General features: G+C 42.9%; 2 protein-coding genes across 5 annotated transcripts in view; both read right to left on the bottom strand.

Annotated features, from left to right (window-relative positions):
• keap1b (kelch-like ECH-associated protein 1b) overlaps positions 1-7,987 on the bottom strand; it is a 68,005-nt gene extending 60,018 nt beyond the window's left edge. For 2 of the 4 annotated variants that reach the window (XR_009654496.1, XM_060918873.1), the window contains exon 1: positions 7,736-7,987. The gene's annotated coding sequence lies outside the window, so the exon portion shown is untranslated. Of the gene's footprint in view, positions 1-1,068; positions 1,180-7,735 lie in introns of those variants that run through there. The other 2 variants (XM_060918878.1, XM_060918876.1) reach the window with 2 other exon arrangements.
• A 9,992-nt stretch (positions 7,988-17,979) lies between these two features.
• Positions 17,980-21,519, bottom strand: LOC132884860 (uncharacterized). Its single transcript, XM_060918869.1, has 2 exons — positions 19,862-21,519; positions 17,980-19,726 (listed from the first exon to the last, which is right to left on the bottom strand). Exons 1-2 carry the CDS (start codon positions 20,112-20,114, stop codon positions 19,029-19,031), a joined length of 951 nt encoding a protein of 316 aa, XP_060774852.1. The 5' UTR covers positions 20,115-21,519; the 3' UTR covers positions 17,980-19,028.
• Between the last annotated feature and the right edge of the window lie 2,629 nt (positions 21,520-24,148).

Below are 24,148 nucleotides of genomic sequence, written 5' to 3'. Positions count from 1 at the left end.
CGTGTTTGGTCGTGAAAATTTTAAGAGTTAGCTTGTTTAGAATATCTTAAATGTTTGTGTGAAAATGAATGAAGATAGTTGGATCAAACTGAAGGAAGTTGAGTTAGCTAAGCGACCATACGATTGGATTTTGTGTGCTGTACTTCATTGTGACTGTGGTGGTGTATGTCAACAATGGTGACGCTATTTAGATACACATCCAGTTTCTTACGTGCTTACTGGCCGACTACCCAGCCCCTTTTACCACAGGAAACGGCATTCCTAAAGGAGGCTGGACTGCTTCGGATGTCCTCCAGACCCAGAGGATGTAAGGGAGGTAGGAATCGTATTCGTAAAATTGAAACTGTGATTGGAAATAGGCTGGCGTCCCTAACCCAAGCCGCTACCATCGTATGCAAATCGGCGTTTGAGAAACAAGACAACTCAACTTTCCAACATATTATGGCGAGGCCCCGTATTCTCTGTTCAGTTCAATGCAAACAAACTTGACAAGAAGGCCTGTGCCCCTCGTATGTTATGTAACCCAAGGTCTTTGATCAATAAATTGGATGAGTTCCAAATAACTCTGTCTCAGAACCAAGTGGACATCGCCGTAATGGCCGAAACTCGGTTTTCAAAAGTCCATCCTGCATCTGCCATTGCAGTAAGCGATTATAACTTGTTTTCCAAGTACAGAGAAGTTAAGAGAGGGGGAGGAGTAGCAGTCTATGTTAAACAGGACATACCGTCAAAACAGCTGACAGAACATGTAGTACCTAACCTGGAATGTGTGTGGGGATTTGGATTAGGCCGCGTCGTCTACCTAGACCATTGTCAGCAATTGCTGTCTGTGGGATTTACTTGCTCCCCAACTTATCTCATCAGGAAACTCTTGTTGACCACCTGCTAACTGTCTCCGATGACCTGTGTACTAAGTACCCTGACTGCAGGCTTGCATTTCTTGGAGATTTTAATAGAACAGACATTTCAGATATCTGTAGAGGAGGTCTTTTTTTTTGCAAGTGGTGAAAAGCAATACTAGGGGTAATGCCATCTTGGATTTGATTATAACCAATATGAAATGTGTACCTCAGTCCTCAGATTTTGCCGCCAGTGGGCCTGAGTGACCACTCTTCAGTTCTTTGGATTCCAAAGAACAAAGTCACAGATAACAAACCTAAGAAGAAAACTTTGACAGCTGAATGAGACTGGCAGGTGGATTGCATCTCACAACTGGTCAGAGGTATATGATACTGAAGATGTAGCTGCAAAGGCTAATGCTTTCTACGCCATGCTCAAAAGTTCCATTGAAACCTTTTTCCCGACTAAAACCATCAGAATACCTAATACTGACAAACCTTGGGTGACGCCAAACATCAAATGACTGAGGAGCCTGAGACAAAAGGCCTTCAACAAACAGGTTCCAACTGTCTGGAAGTTTTATCGGAACCTTACGCAAAGAGCTCTTGCTTGAGCTAAGAAGAGCTATTATTCAGATCAAGTTACCTCTCTTAAAACTTCCGACCCACGACACTGGCATCAGGAAATTATCTCATCTCATCTCATTATCTCTAGCCGCTTTATCCTTCTACAGGGTCGCAGGCAAGCTGGAGCCTATCCCAGCTGACTACGGGCGAAAGGCGGAGTACACCCTGGACAAGTCGCCAGGTCATCACAGGGCTGACACATAGACACAGACAACCATTCACACCTACGGTCAATTTAGAGTCACCAGTTAACCTACCCTGCATGTCTTTGGACTGTGGGGGAAACCGGAGCACCCGGAGGAAACCCACGCAGACACGGGGAGAACATGCAAACTCCACACAAAGGCCCTCGCCGGCCCCGGGGCTCAAACCCAGGACCTTCTTGCTGTGAGGCGACAGCGCTAACCACTACACCACCGTGCCGCCCCATCAGGAAATTATGAACATGGCAAATAAAAGAAAAAAAAAAAAGTGTGATAGTAACATAACGATCCCTGGACTTGATACAGACGATAATTCCATCATCGCAGACACCATTAACGCCAAATTTGCCAAAGTATCAAAAGCCCTTCCTGCATTGGACCTTACTCAGCTTCCTGCTTTTCTACCAGCTCCTCAAACATTACCAACTCTGCAGGTTTGGGATGTGTATAAAAGCCTTCTGGCAGTCAAGATAAATAAGGCATCTGGTCCAGATGGCCTATCCCCCAAGCTGCTATGGGAGTTTGCCTGTGAATTTGGTTCACCTTTCTGCCATATTCTCAACACCTCTTTTTTGCAAATGGCATAGTTCCCAGTCAGCGGAAACAAGCAGTTGTTGTGCCTGTTCCTAAATTCCAGCCACCTACAGTAGACCAGTTAAGACTAGGGATGGTGAAAATTAAAAAAAAAAAAAAATCTTGACCGACCACCAAGCCTCATTAGCCGGTTAAAGTCGGTTAACCTATGAGTTTAAACAGGGATGCAAACGGCGCGCCTTTTGGCGGATGCCGCCTTTTTCACGGCTGAATCGTGCAGATCCGATTTTTTTTTTTTTTTGGGGGGGGGGGGGGGGTTGGAGTGTCTGAATAATTTCATCAGAGTAAATTCTGTATTAAAATTACTAAATAAGCAAATGGCGTTACAGTCCATGAAACATAGGAAGTATGAGAAGAAAACAGTAAATCAGAAAGCTGCATATGTTTTCGCGGAAGCTGAGCAAATGTGCGCAGCTTTCTGATTTACTGTTTTCTTCTCATACTTCCTGTTTCATGGACTGTAACGCCATTTGCTTATTTAGTAATTTTAATACAGAATTTACTCTGATGAAATTATTCAGACACTCCAACGCCCCCCCTAAAAAAAAAAATCGGATCTGCACGATTCAGCCGTGAAAAAGTCGGCATCTGCGCCTTTAGTTTGTGTGGAGAGATATGATCTGCAATAACATGCATTGTTGGCTACAGACCGAAACATACTTTCAGAATGCACTGGCCAAGGCAGGACTAAACTCGATGTGCCTTCTAATAAAAAAAAACAACAACAGAATAGTAATTTGTAAGCTAAAAAGCCTGTGTCTACACTTTTCTTTCGCCGAGTGTCAGCTGTCTTCAACTGGAGCGGGAGGGCAGGACATGACTGAATGGGTGTTTCTGATTTGTCAGCTGTCGTCCTTACACCGCATGGCATGCCCCAAGCGTTTACAACACAGAATTCCAGGTTCTCCGCTCAAATCGGCAGCTTCAAAACCGTTTTTTTTTTTTTTTTTAACCGACAACCAAAAAAAAAAAATTAACTGGTTGACGTTGATTCAGTCAACCATCGGTCAAACAGTCATCGATTAACATCCCTAGTTAAGACCAATTTACCTGACTTCTCAGCTTTCTAAGATTGCTCAACCCTTCGCCTTAAACTGGGTTCTAAAGGACATGGGATTCGACAATAGTCAGTTTGGCAGTCTGAAAGGGCGCTCTACAGTTCATGCGCTTGTTAACCTGGTTGACAGTCTTTACAAGGGAATGGACAAACCATCTACTATCTGTACTGCTGTAGCTACAGATTTTTCGAAAGCCTTTGACCGAGTTCACCACAACACTGCAATTATGAAACTGATAAACATAAGACTCTGACCTGAACTGGTGCTATGGGTAGCTGATTTAATCTCCAATAGACAGCGTGTATGTTACCGCGGGTCCCTTTCCGACTGGGAATATTTGTCTTGTGGTGTGGCGCAAGGAACCTTACTTGGGCCCATCTTATTTCTTGTACTTATTGATGATGCCGCAGGTAATGCTACCAATTCAGTGTGGAAATACGTGGACGACATGAACCTGCTGGAAACAAGAATCCTGTGCCAACCTTCCACTTTACAGTCTGACGAATTGGTTCTGTGGTCAGATAGGAATCACATGCTTTTAAATATTAGTAAATGCTTTGCCATGCACGTTACTTTCTGTCGGAATACGCCATCACTGCCACTATTACAGATCAACAATATTCCCTTAGCTGTCGTTCCATGTCTGAAGATGCTTGGTCTTTGTCCAGTCAAACCTTCGATGGGACGAACAAGTGAAACAACAGATGATGGTTGGGAAAGCCTCCAGGAAACTGTATCTCCTCAAACAAATTAGGAAGCTTAATATCTCTCAAGGTGATTTGACAACCATCTACACGGCGTATATTAGACCAATCCTAGAGTATACAGTCCCTGTCTGGTCTTCTGGAATCACAAAAACTCAAGCGAACAAACTTAAACGTATCCAGAATCGGGCTTGTAGAATAATCTTGGGTATGACACACACAGGGTATGCCTTAGCATTACAACATCTTGGACTGACATCACCACTAGTTGAGAGAAGAAAACAGTTGTGCCTGAAATTTGCTAGATCACTGTTGAAGTCGGACTTCAGAGACTGGCTGCCACCAACCAGATCACAGATAACTAATCGGAACACTAGAAATGACCAGAAACTGGACCATCTCAAAATACGAACAAATGGATAAGACTTCTCCCATACCTTACATGCGCCATCTCATTAACAAATATGGATTTTGATGTATTTTCATGTCACTTGTTTTTATTATATATAACTTTAGTACATAACGACTGCTATCGATACTTTTTAATGATTAAATTTGTTCTTAATATTGATTTTAATGTAAATTGATCGCAATTCAGTGTTAATTCACTGCGATGTATCAATAAAGACATCTTATCTTGATTGAAACCGCAAAAAATAAAAAATTGATTTTAATTTTTCAAGAATTATCGTATTTTTCACAAATCGCTCCTGTCATTTCGCCGGTTTGTTTACATTTGAAGCGGAAATGATTTTGTTGGACGTTTTGTATAAAGTTTTTATTGATCGAATTAGCAAAAAAAAAGCCATTTCTCAAAATCCAGTGACTGTGGATAAAATAAAATGGCTATTCCACTCGCTCATCATACACGGCTTATAGCTAACTCTGCTATCAGCTCATGTATGACTTGATTTCGTGGAATAACTTAAATATAACCACTTTAACAACAGCCATTTATATTCATTTTATAATGGTATAAATACTCGGGCGATTACAGAAAGTCGTGCGCGCCGATTATAGAGAAATAGTCTGAATTTCTCGACTAATCACCTCGAGTGACTCAGCAAAATAACGGCCAATTGCTTTGTCACTGTAAATGAGGAAGAATCGCAAGTTATGAAAGAAAATGCTGTTCCTAAAAGCACTAAAGATGCTACAAAATTTGGTCCAAAACTATCCAAAGGGAAGGTGGGCTTGGGATTTATTTTATCGATTTCAAAACTAAGTATTTTATGTGATGCGGCGTAGATAAGTGACAAGTCTGCGCTGCACAGTTATTACATTTGCATGCTGATTTTGAAGTTTGAAAAATTATTTTTTAAATCTATTTATACCAAAACAATTCTCCGGCTCAGTGAATAATTGTTAATCTCCACGATCAGTGCATTAGTAAACTAAACTACATTACATTACTGCAGAGCTCCAGGATTTCGCTGTGTAATACTACCTACCCACTTTGAGAACTGCTACACGGTAAGCACAGACGACACAAATTCTTCTGGACTTTGTCACGGCGGACAAATTTCAAGTGTCGGGCCTCGATAAAAACATGAACCTTGTCATGCAACATAATCAAAGAACAGCAATGTGACACCCTGACGAAAAGTCGAGCACATCAGAATTTTGCGTTTTCTGGCCTAGTTTGATATTTTCTTGATGGCAACCACTGAATTTCTTGACCCTCCTCTCTGACGACACGCAAGGACCCGAACAAGGATTGTGTTTGTGTATACGGCAAAACTACAGATAATGAGATCGAGGGTTAGGTCTAATTAAATGATCGCATGAGCGATCAATCAATGTATTTTAATACGATCATCGTACAAAATAGGCGGCACGGCGGTGTAGTGGTTAGCGCTGTCGCCTCACAGCAAGAAGGTCCGGGTTCGAGCCCCGTGGCCAGCAAGGGCCTTTCTGTGCGGAGTTTGCATGTTCTCCCCGTGTCCGCGTGGGTTTCCTCCGGGTGCTCCGGTTTCCCCCACAGTCCAAAGACATGCAGGTTAGGTTAACTGGTGACTCTAAATTGACCGTAGGTGTGAATGGTTGTCTGTGTCTATTGCCGCTTTTCCACTATCAACGCGGCTGAGTGGGGCTGTTGGAGTTGCATTTCGACTACAACCGCGCTAAACCGTGCTGGCTGGAAGTGGGTGGACACATTGGGTGGAGTTAGCGAAAGTGGGTGGACGTCACGTGATGTCGTTAGGCGGCGCAAACAGTGACATCAGTGATCTTTTAAGCGGTAGTCTCACGACCCGGATAGTAAACAATAAACATGGAGGACATGGAGTCGTTAGTGTTGCTGGTCTTGGTGCTGTGGCTTGTTGTCACCGACAACGCCAACAGATACTGGCAAGAGCGTATAGATGAGGCGAGGCGCATAAGGCTTCAGAAATTCTCGTAATTCTTCTTCCGGGTTTACGGTGTTTACAGATCCCAGCGTGCTTGCGGGGCGTGTGTGGGCATGTGAGGACACTCCTCCTCACCAATCAGTGCACAGGGGAGTGTCTCCTCACGCCCCTAGCCCTACTCGGCTCGGTTTGGCTTGCTTCAGCCCTACTCCAAAACCGTGCGAGTTTTGGGTGCTAAGCAGGGCTGAAGCGAGCTGAGTCGTGCTGCTCTAAGGTAGTCGAAACGCGAGCCGTGTCGGGCTGAAGTGAGCTGAAAAAGGGTAGTGGAAAAGGGCCATATGTGTCAGCCCTGTGATGACCTGGCGACTTGTCCAGGGTGTACCCCGCCTTTCACCCGTAGTCAGCTGGGATAGGCTCCAGCTTGCCTGCGACCCTGTAGAACAGGATAAAGCGGCTACAGATAATGAGATGAGATTAACAAATTCGATACCGGAAGTGCACATTGAGAGTTTCGGTCTTTCCGGATTTGTAAAACCGGCGCAACGTCGCCAGTCTCTCAAACGAGACACGGCGAGAATTTCCGCCGCTATGATCGCCGAATCTGACTCGGCGAGCATCGTGAAAGAGAGAAATATTGTCTGAAACAAGCTGAAGCGCATGTTCGAGTCCTTTTTTTTTTTTTGTCCTGAAGACTTTCCTGTGGTGGAAAACTGAGTGGGGGGAGGGGCGGAGAAAGTGCGGACACTGGAGACTCCTTCCGAAATGTGAAATAAAACAAACAGTCTCCTTACACATACACACCATCTCAATGCTTTTTAGCTTTAGTGTTAGATTAAGTACAGCATCAGCCTGTGTAAGCTGTTGCTATAACAACCACAAAGAGCGCATTAATATAATAAACTCGAGTGTGAGTTGAATTCCAGCTGGAACTACTTTCCGAGCTGCTGACCAATCAGAATCCAGAAAAACAAGATCAGTAACAAAGCATCCTGACTCTGCAAGAAGTGACGTAAGCACCTCATGTTTACTCCACTGAGAAAGTCAACGTTTCCAATCTGACTTTTAGCATTATTATTATTATTCCTAAACTGCTGACTTTTTTTTTTATATGCACTTAAAAAGTTATTCCAAATCAGGCTTCAAGAGAAACACTAGACTACTCGCGTTGCACAAGAAGAGAAAAACAAAACATCCAGCAGGCTTCTTTTCTTCTTCTACAGTCAGTCAGGGTGCAAATCTGATCCCTCACTAAACATGCAGTCAAACCCAATGGAAGGGGAAAGAAAAAAAACCAAACCAAACAAAACATGCACTACATAAACACCCACCCACGCAAAACTCGTATGGATAATCAGTACTCACAAAACCTCCTATTCAAAGTGACACGGCTGAATTCTTGCACTGCACTGCTTTCTAAACTCCACAGGAGAGCGAGGGAAAGCCATAAAGTCACCATGACTAAGCATTGTGATCTGGAGCGCCAAAATAAAAGTTGGGCTGCGTCCCAAATATCTCCCTCCTCCCTATACATCTCCAAACCCTCAACCTGTACAAGAGTGCATTACCGAAATATTACTCTGAGTGTCTGAGAGAACCGAATAGGCAATTCTACACACGCTTCGTGCACTATATATGCATTATTTTGACACGCAACAGCTACTAGTGTCTGAGTGCGCATTTTTTAGACTAGAGGTAGCTGTCGAGAATGGCGGCTGCGTGACGTCACTGAAAATGGCGGCGCACAGGGAGCAGTACATCCGCATTTGATAAACAACCGCTTTCAAGCCTTTAGTGCGTGTTATAGATATGTATTAATTATCAGTGATTTAGATTGTGTATTATCCAAAGCACGGAGGCTTGTAAACGCACGCGTTTATCGCGAAACTTTAGAGTTAGCTATGGAGCTAGCAAAGAGTGCTATCAAAAACACTTCCGCATTCTTTGGGTCGGGGGAAGGAGGACTTTTATACAAACAAACGAACAACTATTGTACATGAGGAATGAAGGAATCTCTCTCTCTCACACACACACACACACACACACACACACAACTTTTTTCTTTTTTAACTATTAAGCAGCGTCCCATGAGCTGTCGATCAGTTCTACACAATAGGATTTAACTTTTTTTTTAAGTTTATGCAACGGTGCTGTCGAATTCTCGAATCTGATTGGTCAGAATTTATTGATTAATTTTCCAGAACAGTAAGGGGGCGGGGAACTGTTTCTAACTGATATATATAATTCGATATAACCTCAATAAAACACATAGAAACAGGGGCGCTGCTAGGGGGGGGAAAGGTTAGGACGATTCTAAGGGCCTGGCACTGACAGGGGGGCCTGTGAGGGATATTAATATTATTTTAATAGTATTGCCTTGTGTAAGTTTTTGAAATAAAATATTTCATTTCATCTGTTAAAATATGCAAATTATACATGGTTATGATTTGCTATAACATATTTTTCTTGAATTATTTGATATTGTCATTTCACCCCTCCACCCTTTTTACTAATGGTACAGTCTGATTCTGGGAGCGGGACACGTGAAATGTGTAGCTCCGTGTATGCGCAGAGCCGCTATTAGCGCAGCTTAGATCAGCTGGCAGTTTTCCTACAGTATGTGCGCAGCAGAGGTGTACATTCTAGAAGTTGCTAAGCAGGAGCAGGTGTGATGAATTATGAAGTCCGGATATCACACTGTGTGTAAAAAAAAAAAAATAATAATAATAATCACCTTTTTTCATAGGTATCTTTATTGTATAATTAAGTCTAGATGTTTTGCCATTGTTCATGTGTGGATTTGTTGATAATGTTAAGTATTTAACTTTAATATTTTGCACATTAGCTGTGGTCAGAGATATCATTGCTATTGTTCATGTGTGGATTTATTGATACTGTTGCTAAGTATTTAACTTGAATATTTGAACATTTGCTGTGTTTTCTAATAAATGTGTGATGCCTAAAAGAAACCAAAAAGACTTAGTGGATTTCTTGCAGTGCACTCTGTAATTGTATCAAAAAACTAGTCATCAAGGCATACATTTGATCACACACAATAAGTCAAGAAATGGAGGAAACAAAGGAATACATTTTGTAATCCTGATTATTGATGATGATTGCTGGAGGGCTCTGGAGTATCCATAATGTGCATACAGAATGTTATAAATCCATACTGATACAGTGATACAGTGATGCATGCAATTTCTCTCAACACAAACATTTGGATTGAATGAACTCCATAGGCTACTGAGTGGCCTAATAATAGTTGCTCATAAAAGAAGAAATATATATATATATATATATATATATATATATATATATATATATATATATATATATATTCTTCCATATATATCATGGAATTTTATTTTATTTTTTATCTGCACAGAAGATAATAAACAGCGCTGGATCAGGGAGGCCATATAGATCCGTAAGCGAAGCCCGAGGACCATCAACCGGGATGAGGGAGCATACATGCTCTCCCATACCTGGAGTGCCATCTTGCAGGGGACGAACTGACAGTAGAAGGCGTGACCGACCTGTCAATCCAGACAGGAAGGCCACGCCTTCGGAATCATCAGCTGATAAAAGATGCGTCACCAATAACATCCGGTGACACTCTGAGGAAGACGACAGTTGTACGTCGAAACATGTCAGGTAAACAAACCCAAAAACTAGATGTCTGATAAAAATAGAAACAAAAAACTAACTATATTTAATATAAGACATAATGAACGTAATCGAAAGATTATATCATGGAATTTTCATTTTAAGGCAACAGTCTATTCAGTCTAATTCTGACAGTTCTGCATTTAAAATGTTCATATACCAAATACAGTGGTGCTTGAAAGTTTGTGAACCCTTTAGAATTTTCTATATTTCTGCATAAATATGACCTAAAACATCATCAGATTTTCACACAAGTCCTAAAAGTAGATAAAGAGAACCCAGTTAAACAAATGAGACAAAAATATTATACTTGGTCATTTATTTATTGAGGAAAATGAGCCAATATTACATATCTGTGAGTGGCAAAAGTATGTGAACCTCTAGGATTAGCAGTTAATTTGAAGGTGAAATTAGAGTCAGGTGTTTTCCATCAATGGGATGACAATCAGGTGTGAGTGGGCACCCTGTTTTATTTAAAGAACAGGGATCTATCAAAGTCTGATCTTCACAACACATGTTTGTGGAAGTGTATCATGGCATGAACAAAGGAGATTTCTGAGGACCTCAGAAAAAGCGTTGTTGATGCTCATCAGGCTGGTAAAGGTTACAAAACCATCTCTAAAGAGTTTGGACTCCACCAATCCACAGTCAGACAGATTGTGTACAAATGGAGGAGATTCAAGACCATTGTTACCCTCCCTAGGAGTGGTTGACCAACAAAGATCACTCCAAGAGCAAGGCGTGTAATAGTCGGCGAGGTCACAAAGGACCCCAGGGTAACTTCTAAGCAACTGAAGGCCTCTCTCACATTGGCTAATGTTAATATTTGTGAGTCCACCATCAGGAGAACACTGAACAACAATGGTGTGCATGGCAGGGTTGCAAGGAGAAAGCCAGTGCTCTCCAAAAAGAACATTGCTGCTCGTCTGCAGTTTGCTAAAGATCACGTGGACAAGCCAGAAGGCTATTGGAAAAATTTTGTGGACGGATGAGAACAAAATAGAACTTTTTGGTTTAAATGAGAAGCGTTATGTTTGGAGAAAGGAAAACACTGCATTCCAGCATAAGAACCTTATCCCATCTGTGAAACATAGTGGTGGTAGTGTCATGGTTTGGGCCTGTTTTGCTGCATCTGGGCCAGGACGGCTTGCCATCTTTGATGGAACAATGAATTCTGAATTATACCAGCGAATTCTAAAGGAAAATGTCAGGACATCTGTCCATGACCTGAATCTCAAGAGAAGGTGGGTCATGCAGCAAGACAACGACCCTAAGCACACAAGTCGCTCTCCTAAAGAATGGTTAAAGAATAAAGTTAATGTTTTGGAATGGCCAAGTCAAAGTCCTGACCTCAATCCAATCGAAATGTTGTGGAAGGACCTGAAGCGAGCAGTTCATGTAAGGAAACCCACCAACATCCCAGAGTTGAAGCTGTTCTGTACGGAGGAATGGGCTAAAATTCCTCCAAGCCGGTATGCAGGACTGATCAACAGTTACTGCAAACGTTTAGTTGCAGTTATTGCTGCACAAGGGGGTCACACCAGATACTGAAAGCAAAGGTTCACATACTTTTGCCACTCACAGATATGTAATATTGGATCATTTTCCTCAATAAATAAATGACCAAGTATAATATTTTTGTCTCCTTTGTTTAACTGGGTTCTCTTTATCTACTTTTAGGACTTGTGTGAAAATCTGATGATGTTTTAGGTCATATTTATGCAGAAATATAGAAAATTCTAAAGGGTTCACAAACTTTCAAGCACCACTGTAATTGTATCACCTAAACTTGCTAGGTAGCTGATCACATGCATAGTAAAGTAGAAGTACCAGCCAAAAACAGACTTGAAATTCAGTTGCTTGAGCTTGAAAATTTTACCGGGGGGGGGCCCTAAATTGTAATCTTTCATAGGGCCCAAGATTTCTAGCAGCGCCCCTGCATAGAAACACTGTGGAATTTTGCCTATTGTCTTTTTTTTCCCTTTAAAGGCTGGATAGGTAATTTTTAGGCGGCACGGTGGTGTAGTGGTTAGCACTGTCGCCTCACAGCAGGAAGGTCCTGGGTTCGAGCCTAGCGGCCAACGAGGGCCTTTCTGTGTGGAGTTTGCATGTTCTCCCCGTGTCCGCATGGGTTTCCTCCGGTTTTCCGCACAGTCCAAAGACATGCAGGTTAGGCTAACTAGTGACTCTAAATTAGGGTGACCAGATTTCCCTAGTCTGAAACCGGGACACTTTTGCGCGCGACCATGCTCGCGCACGCACACCTTTTTTTTACGTAAACGTGACACTCAGAGAGGTGCTCTTATCATTTTGTTGACGCTCACATTTATCAACATCTCACATGAAATAAAACAAACAGGCATTTTGTTATCTAGTAGCATAGTGGTATACAGATCAGTTAAATTACGGTCAGGCAACAGATTTTGTAATGGCTGAGAATAGGCCAGGCTATGTCCATAGGCCAAATTTAAACTGACTTATTTCACCTGTTGGTGAGAACACCAAAAAGAATGCATATGCACATGTAGGCTATATCTCTAAAATTGTATGCACTATAGCATGAACTTAAAAAGTAGATATGTGACCTCAACATAGCCTAGGTCAGAATCAACCTTACTAACCATTCCCCACAACTGAATGAATAAAGCAAGATGTGTACAAAAGTGAACACTTTAATGGAAGGTGCAACAAGCTGTTCAACACAGCAATATGGCCAAACTGTCAGAATGGTATGCTAAACAGAAACAAAAAAAAGACAAGTGATTTGAGAATATACACTCAAACAAAACAGCAGTAAAGGAGGAGAGGGGCGACAGCCCGAGGAAAGCCCCCACAGGAGCGCACAGCATTTGCAACATAGGCTACCCAACTCAGTACAAGAACAAAGCACAGGAACAAAGCTAAGGCAACTGTCAATCCACCCACCCTAAACAAAATTCATTAGCCTACGTATATTTACTTAGTGTGTGCAGTAGGCTTCGTGCGCATTGTTCTGCACCTCTCGGAGGAAGTAAGTCTTTGGAAAAGGTACATTTTCTTTTCGGCATAATTGCTGCGGCATTACTGCTGCTAGCTGCTAGACAAAGAACATTCGCGCCAGTTAATGTTTATTTTATTGTTGCATGGCAACACGTTCTGTTGTCTGGAATAATGTGGCTAAATAAACACCCATGCCACAGGGCCAGGGGGCAGTAACCAGGAAAGTTTGCGATTCCTGTCAGTTCATCAAAATAGTAAATGCAGACATTTCTCCGCTAATGATTCCCACGCTGCTCAGTCGCAAACCGGGACATATCCGTGTCCCTTCAGACTTTTGTAGGGACTCGGGACACACAACCCCAAATTGGGACTGTCCCGGTAAAACCGGGACGTCTGGTCACCCTACTCTAAATTGACCGTAGGTGTGAATGCGAGTGCGAATGGTTGTCTGTGTCAGCCCTGCGATGACCTGGCGACTTGTCCAGGGTGTACCCCGCCTCTCGCCCATAGTCAGCTGGGATAGGCTCCAGCTTGCCTGCGACCCTGTAGGACAGGATAAGTGGCAACAAATAATGGATGGATGGATGAAATTCTCTTGACAGTGGTGAATGAAATAAAAAGAAGAAAAATCCATCATCTGTGGACGTCACAGGGCTGTAAAAAGCCCGTCCAGTCATTTCACTCGGTCGGAATGAAATGATTGGATGGTCTACTTGTGCGTGCGTACTCGACACATGAACTCATTGCGTGTGACTGGAGTCTTCCACAAGGCCAGGCAGACATATTGTATACGTATTGCAAAAGCTAGCGAGCTAGTCGACAGTGTTGAGTACTCACAATAGCCTTGTTTTATTGTTTGTTCGTTATGCTAATGTTGGGTGTTTTCTTGCATGGAAATGAGACTTGAGGTAGTTGGATATGACAACAAGGCGCTATGCTCCCCAGTAAAAGCTCCCCTCCAAGTGTGCTCTCGTGAACTTGGCCTCCAGCAGTAATCAGGCAGTGCGTGTTCATGTGTTTTGGAGGAGTGGTTGGATACTTCCAAAAGCTAGTTTCTCCAAAATTACCTACCTTACATTTTAAGGCAAAAATGTCAATGCTATGTTCGTGGTTAAAGCAGAAGTCGGTAGGATTGAGAAGAGGTGGCCGTAGCTTGAAATTTGAACAAGTAGGGAATTTATTGTTAGCATGCCAGACGTTATCTTGCAGATTAATCAGGAGCCAAGCAGCATGTATGATGACTGTACCCAGGAAAACAAAATAGAAATTGAAAGTGACGACTCTTCTGGGGGCTTATTGCCCCACACCTGTAGGGAACAGGCTCTATGGGGGGGGGGGTTGATTTGTTGGAAAACTGTTGCACTTATCATTGGATTTAATGCTGGTTAATTTGTAATTGTTTGTTTGCTCCATTACACTGTTAATAACGTTATATTCTTTATACCATATCTCATCTCATCTCATTATCTGTAGCCGCTTTATCCTTCTACAGGGTCGCAGGCAAGCTGGAGCCTATCCCAGCTGACTATGGGCGAAAGGCGGGGTACACCCTGGACAAGTCGCCAGGTCATCACAGGGCTGACACATAGACACAGACAACCATTCACACTCACATTCACACCTACGGTCAATTTAGAGTCAGCAGTTAACCTAACCTGCATGTCTTTGGACTGTGGGGGAAACCGGAGCACCCGGAGGAAACCCACGCAGACACGGGGAGAACATGCAAACTCCGCACAGAAAGGCCCTCGCCGGCCCCGGGGCTCGAACCCAGGACCTTCTTGCTGTGAGGCGACAGCGCTAACCACTACACCACCGTGCCGCCCCTTTATACCATATGTTAAACAAAAAAAAAAGGTGTGGGGCCGGGCGGCACGGTGGTGTAGTGGTTAGTGCTGTCGCCTCACAGCAAGAAGGTCCTGGGTTCGAGCCCCGGGGCCGGCGAGGGCCTTTCTGTGTGGAGTTTGCATGTTCTCCCCGTGTCCGCGTGGGTTTCCTCCGGGTGCTCCGGTTTCCCCCACAGTCCAAAGACATGCAGGTTAGGTTAACTGGTGACTCTAAATTGACCGTAGGTGTGAGTGTGAATGGTTGTCTGTGTCTATGTGTCAGCCCTGTGATGACCTGGCGACTTGTCCAGGGTGTACCCCGCCTTTCGCCTGTAGTCAGCTGGGATAGGCTCCAGCTTGCCTGTGACCCTGTAGAAGGATAAAGCGGCTAGAGATGATGAGATGAAGTGTGGGGCCTAATACTCCCCAATTCCCCTCCTTTGCTACTGTACTCCAGCCTTGCTTCCAAAGTCTGTTCCTGTAGAGGAGGCTGCTGTGCTCCCACAAGCTACCAACCTCCATCCATTATCCGCAACCGCTTATCCTGTGCAGGGTCGCGGGCAAGCGACTATCCCAGTTGATTATGGGCAAGAGGCCAGATCACAGCAGGCTACCAACCTGTATTAGCAAATGGCATTAGGAGCACTAGGTGGAGCCAGAGGAGCCAGATTTATTTATTTTTTAAGATTTATTTTTATTTAATAATCCTCCCCCCAGATTATCTGTCTTCATGTACCACTGTCAGGACATAGTGACATTTTCAGCAAATATAGCGAAGTTATTTTTATATGGTTTAACTACTGCAACTTTAAAGATGAACTGATGATCTGTAGTAAAGATGTACCGTCTTACCCTAATCAAAAGGGTTCTCTCCAGCACTTTGGATATCAGCTATAGGCCTGTAGTTCTCCAAACTGTTTAGCTTACCAGTTTTATCCTTAATGGCGGACATAAAATAGGGTCTGGTAAGATACCATGGACTAAAAAAAACAGTGAAACAAATACCAAGCAAAGGACACAGGTTTTTTTTTTTTTTTTAAACTAGCAAGTTTTAAGTGTTCAGCAGTTCTTATCCTTAACTTTGAGACTTCACCATGCAGGGTGGCAACCGCATCCTTGTTCTTTTCTATATTGCTTACTGTAAATCCAGTGCTTTTGACACAAACAAATTATTATAATGTCTTTGCCACAACTGAGAAATATTATCTGAACCACTTACCCCATCAATGTATGACTGTAAAGATACTTTATGGGGCAGGTAATCTAATGCCGCTTTTCCACTACAAACGCGGCTGAGCCGTGCCGTGCTGAGTCAAGCTGAGTCGAGCTGAGCGGGGCTGTTGGAGTTGCATTTCGACTACAACCGCGCTGAACCGTGCTGGCTGGAAGTGGGTGGACACATTGGGTGGAGTTAGCGAAAGTGGGTGGACGTCACGTGATGTCGTTAAGCAGCGCAAACAGTGACATCAGTGACAGTGGCGGAACAAGTCAGAGCCGGGCCGGGGGCGGGGCAAATGACCGGGCCCTTTATTAAAGCTTATCATAACATCATTTTAGGCTACAAAATGTCCGCAACTGCGGTGTTTACCAATTTCAACACTACCGGGTGCAACTATGTTATTTAGTACATCAAGTCCTTCAAACGAACATGTAACTCAGAAACAAAAAACATTAGGATACTGTACATGGCTCATAATAAAACATCAATAGCCTATACTGCGCACATTATTTGAAGGGCATACAAATGAGCGCTCAGAGGTTGCAACGGTGACAGGAAGAGTCAGAAATAAAAGGAGGGCGGTGCAAACCTCACTGAATGCACTGTGTTTACCAATTTCAACACTACCGGGTGCAACTATGTTATTTTGTACATTAAGTCCTTCAAACGAACATGTAACTCAGAAACAAAAAAACATTAGGCGACATACTGTACATGGCTCATAATAAAACATCAATAGCCTACTGCGCGCATTATTTGAAGGGCATACGACGAGCCTTGCGCTCCGCGAACTCGTCCACGATGCTCTGTATGTCACTGATTCAGTGATCTTTTAAGCAGTAGTCTCACGACCCGAATAGTAAACAATAAACATGGAGGACATGGTGTCGTTAGTGTTGCTGGTCTTGGTGCTGTGGCTTGTTGTCACCGACAACGCCAACAGATACTGGCAAGAGCGTATAGATGAGGCGAGGCGCATAAGGCTTCAGAAATTCTCGCAATTCGTAATTATTCTTCTTCCGGGTTTGCGGTGTTTACAGATCCCAGCGCGCTCGCGGGGCGTGTGTGGGCATGTGAGGACACTCCTCCTCACCAATCAGTGCACAGGGGAGTGTCTGCTCACGCCCCCAGCCTCACTCGGCACGGTTTGGCTCGCTTCAGCCCCACTCCAAAACCGTGCGAGTTTTAGGGGCTAAGCAGGGCTGAAGCGAGCCGAGTCGTGCTGGTTTTTGGTAGTCGAAACGCGAGCCGTGTCGGGCTGAAGCGAGCTGAAGTGAGCTGAAAAAGGGTAGTGGAAAAGGGCCATTAGGGTCCTAGGCAAGCACAGGTTCTCAAAGATGGTTATCCATGCAGGAGCTAATGATATACGCCTTTGTCAGTCTGAGGTTATGAAGAGTAACATTGTAGAGGTGTTTAAGCATGGACGACCAGACCTACACTCTTCCATGAGTGGGGTCAAAAATGACCCCAATTGGAATTAGGGCATTTTTGAGTGGAAACTGATTTTATGTTGTTCAGAGTTGATTGTTAATGCCATATTTTGATATTTGACATGTTCATTCACCACTTTGTATGTTTGTTTGTGTTTGTTTTGTGTGAATTTGTTTGTTGTTTGTTTATTTTTGTTTGTCTGTACATGTACAGTTGAATTTGTGTGTGTGCGCTCATCCGTATAGCGGTATCTCAGAGGATAACATATTCTCCAGTGGAGAGAATGATGAGAGAAACAGTAATGACACAATGACAACAGTATGATGTTGTATGATGTTCTCATGCACTTTATTTACATGCTTACTTATCCCCTTAACACCCAAATATAGAAAAAAAGTGTAAAAAAATTTTTTCAACCTAATATATGTTGTTCTAGGTAGGCTCTGATGCAAAAATTGTGTTTCTTTTTTAATTTTGACATTTTAGCAACTTTTTGGGGAAATGTTGTAAAATTACAACGTTGGCTCTCAAGGGTAGGTAGCAGAATTTCACTGGCATCATTCACACACTGTAAATGATCTGGGTGTGTTTGTCTTCACCTTCCTGCTGATAAAGGGTCACAGAAGTGATTGTATCTTCACAACAAACAACAACAATAATAGTCAGACATGTTATATTGTTTTATGACCAGTAATTTATTCAAAAAAAGTAATTTCCACTCTTTAAAAACACTGGATGAATGCTGTATGTACAAATCTGAAACCAAACTTAAGATGCATTTTTACATCTCCCTTTACCTATGGTAGTCCAAAAAGCAGTTTCTTTGTTCTGAAAAACAAAGGCGGACATCACACTTCATACAAACAGTGTTAGTGTAGCCTTTAGCACACTGTCTGCACCTTCCCCCGTCAGCTTTGATGGGGGAAATGCCCAGTCATGTCTTTGCAGACATCACTTGGTGGGTGTGCATTTCTCCTCTTATGCCGCTTTTCCACTACAAATGCGGCTGAGTCGGGCTGAGCCGTGCCGTGCTGAGTCGAGCTGAGCGGGGCTGTTGGAGTTGCATTTCGACTACAACCGCACTGAACTGTGCTGGCTGGAAGTGGGTGGACACATTGGGTGGAGTTAGCGAAAGTGAGTGGACGTCACGTGATGTCGTTAAGCAGCGCAAACAGTGACATCAGTGATCTTTTAAGCGGTAGTCTCACAACCCGAATAGTAAACAATAAACATGGAGGACATGGAGTCGTTAGTGTTGCTGGTCTTGGTGCTGTGGCTTGTTGTCACCGACAACGCCAACAGATACTGGCAAGAGCGTATAGATGAGGCAAGGCGCATAAGGCTTCAGAAATTCTCGTAATTCGTAATTCTCCTTCTTCCGGGTTTATGGTGTTTACAGATCCCAGCGTGCTCGCGGGGCGTGTGTGGGCATGTGAGGACACTCCTCCTCACCAATCAGTGCACAGGGGAGTGTCTGCTCACGCCCCTAGCCTCACTCAGCTCGCTTCAGCCCCACTCCAAAACGGTGCGAGTTTTAGGGGCTAAGTAGGGCTGAAGCGAGCTGAGTCGTGCTGGTTTTTGGTAGTCGAAACGCGAGCCGTGTCGGGCTGAAGTGAGCTGAAGCGAGCTGAAGTGAGCTGAAAAACGGTAGTGGAAAAGGGCCATTAGAGGGCCTAGCAGCTGGAGAACTCATAGGGCTTGAGGATGGCCGCCCTCGCTTTGGCACTGGGACAGATGTGCCAGTCAGGATAAGGGAGGATGCCAACTGGGCCTGAAACCGTCTCCTGATCAGGATCTCTTTCTTTGGAATAGCCCAGGCCTTGCAGTCCCGTTTGTACAGGAGCCAAGCGTTGATCACAGCTAGAATAATTATGTGCCAGAAGATGTTGATGTACCAACGATGGGACTTGAGAGGAAACTTGTACTTGGCCGCAAATGAGTCCAGCAAATCCACTCCCCCCATGTTTTTGTTGTAGGTCGCCACGATGTTAGGCCTCTGAACTTCCACAAATGTTTTGGCAGTTTTGTCCCAACGTTTAACCTTTTCCACTGGTTCTGGGCCAGTAAAGGATGACACAAGTGTCACCTGACAGGTGTCGTACCATGTCACAGCACAAATGTTGTGGTTCTTCTCCACTCTGACATCAAATGTCCCTCTTCCCTTTTTCTTCAAGGTTTTCTCATCATTGAGGTTGCAGTTTGGAAGCCGTACTTTACTGTTAGCACAGTAAGCTAGTGTAATAAAAATAAGTATAGAACAACATAAGTATGCAGTAACAACACAATCACACAAGATTCATTGATGTTGAAAATAAGTTAACATTTTAGGACTATTGTATGGCGAATAAAACTGATGATAATACTTACATGTGTGTTGCTGAGTAAAAATGCTCTTCAGGGTGGTGAGAATGTAAGCAGTAGATGTGTTGATCGGCAACAAATGTATTCCTGACAACCAGAGGTGACAAAAATAAAAAGTTCCTCGGGATATCAACCGAAACTCCATATAAAATGCTTGGGGTCCGTTTTGACCCCACTTATGGAAAAGTTGGGTATTGATACAAAATATAAAATAACTTAAAAGAAAAAAAACTATACATACAAATCCAAATGAGACCATATCAAAAACACCCTATTTGAGGAATACATGGAAGGTTAGACAATATAAATGTAAAATGACAAAGATTTTGCAACAAAACTACCACTGGGGTCCGTTTGGACCCCACTTATGCATCTAAGGGTTTTGTGGCGTGGCGATGTAGCTTACAGCAGGTTATGGTCGCTGAACTGCTGGTTGTACAGGTGGTGCTCTGAAAACAGTGTGGGCTTTATAGATAATTGGGCTAATTTTGAGGGCACTGCTGGCCTGTTAGGGTGGGATGGTATCCATCCCACTCGGGAAGGTGCTGCTCTCATTTCCTGCAACATTGGTCATAGTCTCAGGACAAGCCTAGTTAATTCCTGACAATCCAGAGCCAAGGCCAGGGAGCAGACGAACAGGCTAAACCGACTGTCTGCTAGCTGCACAGAGTCGTCACTCAGGGTCCACTACATTGAGACTGTGTCTGTTCCCCAGGCTAAACAAAAAGGTAGAACTTTTCAGAGAGTTTGCTCCAGTAATCTAATCAATATAAAATTGGATCATACTGACTGTACAGCTGCTGCTAGCACCTTTTGATCTAAAGGTGGAGCTATTAAATATTAGATCTCTTACATCTAAAGCGCTAATGGTTAATGAACTCATTACTGATCAGGAGTTTAATGTACTTTGTTTAACTGAAACATGGATTAAGCCAAATGAATATATAGCATTAAATGAAGCGAGTCCTCCTGGATACAGTTATATACAGTACACCAGCCTCGTCAAACTGGCAGAGGAGGAGGCGTTGCGGTTATTTATAATGATTATCTAGGTGTAACACACAAACCTGGTTATAAATGTAATACATTTGAAGTTCTTCATACTCGTATAATGTATGTAGCCTTGAAAAATAAGTCTACCCAGTTAATTCCATTGCTTATTATTTACAGGCCCCCGGGGCCATATTCTGAGTTTCTTTCTGAATTTGCAGATTTTATCTCCGATCTGGTTAGTTCCTTAGACAAAGCTTTAGTTGTCGAAGATTTTAATATTCACTAAGATAACCCAGAAGACCCTTTAAAAACAGCATTTGTGTCCATTTTAGATTCAGTAGGGATTAATCAGAACGTCATAGGACCGACCCATAATGGTGGTCACACCCTTGATCTAATACTAACATTCAGGTTAAATGTAGACAATATAGTCATACTTCCACAGTCTGAAGTTATCTCAGATCATTATCTCATCTCATTCAAACTATGTCTGAGTAATAATATATGCACCTCACCACGCTACTGTATTAAATGTACATTCACATCAACTACTGCACAGAGCTTTATAAATGATCTCCCAGAGTTATCAACTTTGATTGGGTCACTGTCAGCCCCTGCAGAATTTGATCAGGCAACTGAATGCTTAGAGTCAACATTCCGCCATACCTTAGATAATGTAGCTCCTCTAAAAAGGAAAATGGTCAGAGACAAAAAATTAGCACCCTGGTATAATGATGACACTCGCACATTAAAACAGACCACTCGAAAATTGGAACGTAAATGGCGTCAAACAAAATTGGTAGTGTTCAAATTAGCGTGGAAGGAGAGCTTCCTGAAGTATAGAAAAGCTCTTAGTGCTGCTATATCAACATATCTCTCCTCCCTAATAGAAGATAACAAAAATAATCCTAGATTCCTATTTAATACTGTAGCAAAATTAACCAGGAATAAGTCCACTATAGACACATGCACACCTGCAGTATATAATAGTAACGATTACATGAATTTTTTTAATGACAAAATTGAGAATATCCGACAAAAAATTCAAACTACTAATTTAAGGTCAGACAATGAAAGTGACCTTGTAGTTAATCATAAAACTCTATCAGATCATCAGTTAGAATGTTTTACTCCCCCTTAAAGAAACTGAATTACTTTCATTAATCTTGGCATCAAAAGCCTCAACTTGTGTACTTGATCCCTTACCTACACGTCTATTCAAACAGATAATACCTGAAGTAATTGAACCGCTTCTAAAAATAATAAATTCTTCAATCACGATTGGCTATGTACCCAAATCCTTGAAACTAGCAGTTATCAAACCCCTGATTAAAAAACCTGACCTTTATCCCTGTCAGCTGTCCAATTATAGGCCAATATCAAACCTCCCCTTTATCTCCAAGATCCTTGAAAAAGCTGTGGTACAGCAGTTATGCTCATATTTACATAGGAATAACATCCATGAAATGTATCAGTCAGGATTTAGACCTAATCACAGCACAGAAACAGCTTTGGTTAAAGTAGTAAACGACCTACTGTTGGCGTCTGATCAGGGCTGTGTCTCGCTGCTTGTGTTGCTTGACCTTAGTGTAGCATTTGATACCACTGATCATTCCATTCTTCTGGATAGACTAGAAAATGTTGTGGGAGTTAAGGGAATGGCCCTTTCCTGGCTCAGCTCTTATTTAACTGATCGTTATCAGTATGTTGATATAAATGGTGATATTTCTAGACGTACCGAGGTAAAGTTTGGTGTTCCACAAGGTTCTGTCTTGGGTCCACTGCTTTTTTTTTTTCTCTATACATGTTACCTCTGGGTGATATTATTTGTAAACGTTGTATTAGTTTCCACTGTTATGCTGATGACACACAGTTGTATGTTTCTGCAAAACCTGATGAGACACCAGCTTTATAGAATTGAGGAATGCGTTAAGGACATTAGACACTGGATGCTTATTAATTTCCTTCTGCTTAACTCTGACAAGACTGAAGTACTTGTACTAGGACCACATGCAGCTAGAAATAAGTTTTCTGATTACACAGTGACTCTGGATGGCCTTTGTTTCTTCACGTGCAGTAGTAAAAGACCTCGGGGTGATTATTGACCCCAGACTTTCATTCAAAACTCACATTGATAACATTACCCGGATAGCTTTCTTTCATCTCAGAAATATTGCAAAGATAAGAAATTTAATGTCACTACATGACGTGGAAAAACTAGTTCATGCTTTCATTACCTCCAGGTTGGATTATTGTAATGCCTTACTGTCTGGATGTTCCAATAAGTGCATAAACAAGCTCCAGTTAGTTCAAAATGCAGCAGCAAGAGTCCTTACTAGAACTAGAAAATATGACCACATCACGCCGGTCTTATCCACACTGCATTGGCTCCCAATCAAATTTCGTATTGATTATAAAATACTACTATTGACCTTTTAAAGCACTGAATGGTCTCACACCACAGTACCTGAGTGAACTTCTGGTCCTCTATGACCCGCCACGCCTACTTGGATCAAAAGGTGCAGGCTATCTGCTGGTACCTCGTATAGTGAAGGCTGCATCGGGGGCAGAGCCTTTACTTACAAAGCCCCACAGTTATGGAACAGCCTTCCAAGTAATGTTCGGGAATCAGACACAGTCTCAGTGTTTTAAGTCTAGGCTGAAAACATATCTGTTTAGTCAAGCCTTTTGTTAATGGTGTTTGAGGTAAAGGTGTAGATCTGAAGGGTCCTCAGACATAGTGTTTTGGTAAACTGGGATGTATGGATGCTGTCAGTCCCCACTCGCTTGCTCACTCGAGTTTGTTGACGGTGTAGTGGCTGGCTGCTTTATGTCCCAGGGCTCCCTCATGCCTGTGTTACCTTCTGGCTCTCCCCTTTTAGTTGTGCTGTCATAGTTAGTTGCCGGAGTCCCTGCTTGTACTCAGTGCAATATGTATACTGTTCCTACTTATTCAGGTGACATTGGGCATACCTAACAACCTGTTTTCTCTCCCCCCCCCCCCCCCCCCCAAATCTGTCCCTCTGAGTTACCTGGAGTCAACAGGAAATCTTTTGGTGGAGAGGGTGGAGACCTCGACTGGCTATTGTAGCCTGCAGGGAATCGGCCGTCAGACATTCTGTCACATGTCCCAGACCCGGTGAAATGTAACTGAATTGTCTTGGCCAGCCCTAAGGGTCCCATCTGCATCCCATCATTGCTGAGGAGTGTGCTCCCATCACCCAATCAAGCATCCAGCCAGAGCAGGTCATGATATTTTTTAACCAAATTAACATGCCATTGTTGTGTATTATGCCTGAT

The sequence above is a fragment of the Neoarius graeffei genome, chromosome 4 (assembly GCF_027579695.1).
Source record: "Neoarius graeffei isolate fNeoGra1 chromosome 4, fNeoGra1.pri, whole genome shotgun sequence".
NCBI classification, from domain to species: Eukaryota; Metazoa; Chordata; class Actinopteri; order Siluriformes; family Ariidae; genus Neoarius; species Neoarius graeffei.
The sequence above is the reverse complement of the archived record's forward strand: the minus strand, read 5'-3'. Positions and strand labels throughout refer to the sequence as shown.

Bases quoted from the DNA above. Each gene is read 5' to 3' on its own strand.
- LOC132884860 (XM_060918869.1), bottom strand. From the start codon at position 20,114: ATGGTCTCATTTGGATTTGTATGTATAGTTTTTTTTCTTTTAAGTTAT. The intron at 19,727-19,861 runs GTAAGTATTATC...TTATTACACTAG, and splicing joins TTTTACTCAGCAACACACAT to CTTACTGTGCTAACAGTAAA.